Source organism: Corvus brachyrhynchos, unplaced genomic scaffold (assembly GCF_000691975.1).
Source record: "Corvus brachyrhynchos isolate BGI_N302 unplaced genomic scaffold, ASM69197v1 scaffold118, whole genome shotgun sequence".
Lineage (NCBI taxonomy): Eukaryota > Metazoa > Chordata > Aves > Passeriformes > Corvidae > Corvus > Corvus brachyrhynchos.
The window spans coordinates 24,311-29,292 of record NW_008239534.1 but is presented as its reverse complement, the minus strand read 5'-3'; the positions used below and the strand labels follow the sequence as shown (position 1 = coordinate 29,292).

The 4,982-nt window shown below is 47.2% G+C and overlaps 1 protein-coding gene and 1 long non-coding RNA gene across 2 annotated transcripts in view; one reads left to right on the top strand and one right to left on the bottom strand.

Moving 5' to 3' along the window:
• Positions 1 to 117, top strand: part of LOC108448417 — a 677-nt gene extending 560 nt beyond the window's left edge. The window contains exon 2 of the long non-coding RNA XR_001864295.1: positions 53 to 117. This is a non-coding gene — a long non-coding RNA (uncharacterized LOC108448417). The remainder of the gene's footprint in view (positions 1 to 52) is intronic.
• LOC103620410 (pre-B-cell leukemia transcription factor 1) overlaps positions 1 to 4,982 on the bottom strand; it is a 21,871-nt gene that overhangs the window by 10,125 nt on the left and 6,764 nt on the right. Inside the window, exon 3 of the mRNA XM_017741187.1 lies at positions 2,270 to 2,619. Within this exon, the coding sequence (XP_017596676.1) occupies positions 2,270 to 2,619 (350 nt within the window). The remainder of the gene's footprint in view (positions 1 to 2,269; positions 2,620 to 4,982) is intronic.

Here is a 4,982-nt window from a genome sequence, read left to right as displayed (position 1 = left end):
GGGGGGGGTACAGGGGGAGAGCGGCACGTCAGCGGCGGGCGAGGCCAGCAAGGTGGGCAAACAGTGAAAAAATGGGGTTATAGCCCCAAAAAAAAAGGGGGTTCAGGTGGGCAAAGGGAGAAAAGATGGGGGTACAGGGGGAAAAAGGGGGTTCAGGTGGGGAATTCCACCCGAAAAAATGGGATTCAGGTGGGCAAAGGGCGAAAAGATGGGGGTATAGCCCCAAAAAAAGGGGGTTCAGGTGGGGAAAGGGAGAAAAGATGGGGGTATAGCACAAAAAAAGGGGGTTCAGGTGGGGGAATTTCACCCGAAAAAATGGGGTTATAGCCTGAAAAGGGCCCTAGAAAAATGGGATTCAGGTGGGGGAATTCCACCCAAAAAGATGGGGGTACAGGGGGAGGGCACCACGTCAGGGGCAGGCAAGGCCAGGAAGGTGAGCACAGGGAGAAAAAATGGGGTTATAGCCCCAAAAAAGGGGGTTCAGGTGGGGAAATTCCCCCTAAAAATGGGATTCAGGTGGGGAAACTCCCCGCTAAAAAATGGGATTCAGGTGGGGAAATTCCACCCAAAAGAATGGAGTTATAGCCTGAAAAGGGCCCCTAAAAAATGGGATTCAGGTGGGGGAATTCCCCCCCAAATGGGATTATAGCCTGAAAATGCCCCCAAAAAATGGGATTATAAAGTCAAAACAGCCCAAAAAATGGGATTATAGACTCGAAATGCAGAAAAATTTCCCCAAAAATGGGATTACAGCCTGAAAATGCCCCAAAAATGGGATTAAAGTGGGAAAATTACCCCCAAAAATGGGATTATAATGTCAAAACAGCCCAAAAAATGGGATTATAGACTCGGAACATGGTAAAACGGCTGCAAAAATGGGATTACAGCCTCAAAATGCAGGAAAATTTCCCCCAAAATGGGATCATAGCCTGAAAACGCCCCTAAAAATGGGATTATAGCCTCCGAATGCAGGAAAATGACCCAAAGAAATGGAATTACAGCCTCCAAACACCCCCAGAAAACGGGACCAGAGCCTCAACAGGCTCCCCAAAAATGGAATTACAGCCCCAAACCACGGGCAAATTCCTGATCTTTGCTGGATGACCTTCCACAAGCACCGAGAAATTGGATTTTTTATCTGATTTCCCTCCACAGAAAATGACAAATTCCTGATCCTTTTTTGATCTCCCTCACAGATAAAGAGAAATTGGAGTTTTGCTTTAATTTCCCTCCATGGACAACAATAAAATTCCAATTTTTTCCCCTATTTTCCCCCTACAAACAACAAGTCCCTGATCTTTTGTTGATGTCCCTCAGAGATAATGAGAAATTGGATTTTTTCTTTGATTTCCCTCCACAGAAAATGACAAATCCCTGATCCTTTTTTGATCTCCCTCACAGATAACAAGAAATTTGATTTTTGCTTTAATTTCCCTTCACAGATGAGAAATTCCTGATCCTTTTTTGATTTCCCTCCACAGAAAATGACAAATCCCTGATCTTTTCATCTCCCTCACAGATAACGAGAAATTGGATTTTTTTATCTGATTTCCCTCCACAGATGAGAAATTCCTGATCCTTTTTTGATCTCCCTCACAGATAACGAGAAAGTGGATTTTTGCTTTGATTTCCCTCCACAGATAACGAGAAATTCCTGATCCTTTTTTGATCTCCCTCCACGGAAAATGACAAATCCCTGATCCTTTTTTCATCTCCCTTCAAGATAATGAGAAATTTGATTTTTTGCTTTAATTTCCCTCCACAGAAAATGACAAATCCCTGATCTTTTCATCTCCCTCAGAGATAACGAGAAATTTGATTTTTCCTTTGATTTCCCTCCACAGAAAATGACAAATCCCTGATCTTTTCATCTCCCTCAGAGATAACGAGAAATTTGATTTTTCCTTTGATTTCCCTCCACAGAAAATGACAAATCCCTGATCGTTTTTGGATCTCCCTCAGAGATAACGAGAAATTTCATTTTTTCTTTAATTTCCCTCCACCAACAACACTAAAATTCCAATTCCTCATCCACCTTCCCTCCACAAACCACCAAAACCCTGCTCTTCATCCAACCTCTCCCTGCAGGTGGCTCTCGGCGCCCCCCCCCCCCCCCCCCCCGCCCCCCCCACCACCGGGAAAAAAAAAGCCCCACCAAAAAAAACGAGTTAAAAAACCCCCAAAAAAACCCCAAAAACCAACCCAGGAAATCATCGAATTTCAGCGCAAAGGGATGAAAAACAACAACTCTTCCATGCAGAAAGATCACCTGTTCATATTTCTCTAGCTCAGAGTGGTAAATCTGTCGGATCTGGGACAGCTTGGCCCTGTAGTCAGAGTGCTCAATGCTATTGTCATTGGGACAGCCACCTGATGCCACTGCCGCCGGGCCGGGCCCTCCTTCTCCCGCTGCTTCTCCCGCTCCTTCTCCGCCTCTTCCTCCTCTTTCTCCTCCTCTTCCTCCTCCTCCTTCCCCGCCTCTTCCCGCTCTGTCGCCGCCGCCTCCTCGGGCCGCTCTCCGCTCGGGGCCCGCCACGCCCTCAGCCAGCAGCATGTTGTCCAGGCGCATGAGCTGCGCGTCCGGCGGCTCCTCCTCGGGGAGGCTGCGGATGCTGAGCACTGCGGGGAGGAGAAATGGGGAAACGTGAGGGGAAAAGGGGGGAAAAAAGGAGAGGATTTGGGGTTTACGGCGTTTCTGGGAAGGAAAGCTGGGGTTTTGTCATTTTGGGTGGGTGTGGGTGGATGTTGTGGGTGGACAAATGGTGGAGAGAGAAAGAAAAGGGGGAGAAAATGGAGAAAAATACGGAATTTCCTCGTTTCAGGCAGATGTCATGGGTGCTGAGCACTGGGGAGAGAGGAGAAATGGGGGAAAAAATGGGAAAAAAGGAGAGGATTTGGGGTTTATGGCGTTTCTGGGAAGGAAAGCTGGGATTTTGTCATTGTGGGTGGGTGTGGGTGGATGTTGTGGGTGGATAAATGGTGGAGAGGCAGAGGGAGAAAATGGAGAAAAATACGGAATTTTCTGGGTTTCAGGCAGATGTCATGGATGCTGAGCACTGGGGAGAGAGGAGAAATGGGGGAAAAAATGGGAAAAAAGGAGAGGATTTGGGGTTTATGGCGTTTCTGGGAAGGAAAGCTGAGATTTTGTCATTTTGGGTGGTTGTGGGTGGAAAAATGGAGAAAAATACGGAATTTTCTTGGTTTGGGTGGTTCCAAGTGGATGCTGAGCACTGGGGAGAGAGGAGAAATGGGGGAAAAAATGGGAAAAAAGGAGAGGATTTGGGGTTTCCGGCGTTTCTGGGAAGGAAAGCTGCGATTTTGTCATTTTGGGTGGTTGTGGGGGGATGTTGTGGGTGGATAAATGGTGGAGAGACAGAGGAAAAGGGGGAAAATGGAGAAAAATACGGAATTTTCTGGGTTTGGGTGGTTCCAAGTGGATGCTGAGCACTGGGGAGAGAGGAGAAATGGGGGAAAAAATGGGAAAAAAGGAGAGGATTTGGGGTTTCCGGCGTTTCTGGGAAGGAAAGCTGCGATTTTGTCATTTTGGGTGGTTGTGGGGGGATGTTGTGGGTGGATAAATGGTGGAGAGACAGAGGAAAAGGGGGAAAATGGAGAAAAATACGGAATTTTCTGGGTTTGGGTGGTTCCAAGTGGATGCTGAGCACTGGGGAGAGAGGAGAAATGGGGGAAAAAATGGGAAAAAAGGAGAGGATTTGGGGTTTCCGGCGTTTCTGGGAAGGAAAGCTGCGATTTTGTCATTTTGGGTGGTTGTGGGGGGATGTTGTGGGTGGATAAATGGTGGAGAGACAGAGGAAAAGGGGGAAAATGGAGAAAAATACGGAATTTTCTGGGTTTGGGTGGTTCCAAGTGGATGCTGAGCACTGGGGAGAGAGGAGAAATGGGGGAAAAAATGGGAAAAAAGGAGAGGATTTGGGGTTTCCGGCGTTTCTGGGAAGGAAAGCTGCGATTTTGTCATTTTGGGTGGTTGTGGGGGGATGTTGTGGGTGGATAAATGGTGGAGAGACAGAGGAAAAGGGGGAAAATGGAGAAAAATACGGAATTTTCTGGGTTTGGGTGGTTCCAAGTGGATGCTGAGCACTGGGGAGAGAGGAGAAATGGGGGAAAAAATGGGAAAAAAGGAGAGGATTTGGGGTTTCCGGCGTTTCTGGGAAGGAAAGCTGCGATTTTGTCATTTTGGGTGGTTGTGGGGGGATGTTGTGGGTGGATAAATGGTGGAGAGACAGAGGAAAAGGGGGAAAATGGAGAAAAATACGGAATTTTCTGGGTTTGGGTGGTTCCAAGTGGATGCTGAGCACTGGGGAGAGAGGAGAAATGGGGGAAAAAATGGGAAAAAAGGAGAGGATTTGGGGTTTCCGGCGTTTCTGGGAAGGAAAGCTGCGATTTTGTCATTTTGGGTGGTTGTGGGGGGATGTTGTGGGTGGATAAATGGTGGAGAGACAGAGGAAAAGGGGGAAAATGGAGAAAAATACGGAATTTTCTGGGTTTGGGTGGTTCCAAGCGGATGCTGAGCACCAGAGAGAGAAATTTTGGGTGAAATTCCCACCAAATTCCTTGTCCCAGGCAGGAAATTCCCTGGAAATGGAGGAATTTTGGTGTCACCGAGCTGCAGCTTCCCTGCCTGTCACTCGTCTCGTTATGCTAATTATGCTAATGAGGTGTTAATTAGCAGCAATTCCAGTTTGGGGGGCGGGTGGGGAAAGGCAGGAACTGGTCCCAGTAAATCCCAAGGAACTGGGAATGTTTCCCCTCACCCTCGATGGGTCATAAAGGGCTTTTCCATCTTAATTAATCCCGATTTTTAATTCATTCCTAATTCATTAATTCTGCACTGATCAGACTCACTCCAAACCAGGGCATTTATTCCCTCAAAAACCACAAAATCCAGGATTTTTTCCACTCAAAAATACCTGAAAATTCCCATTTTTCTGTGGGTAATTCCTCCAAAATTCCACGCCAGCAGG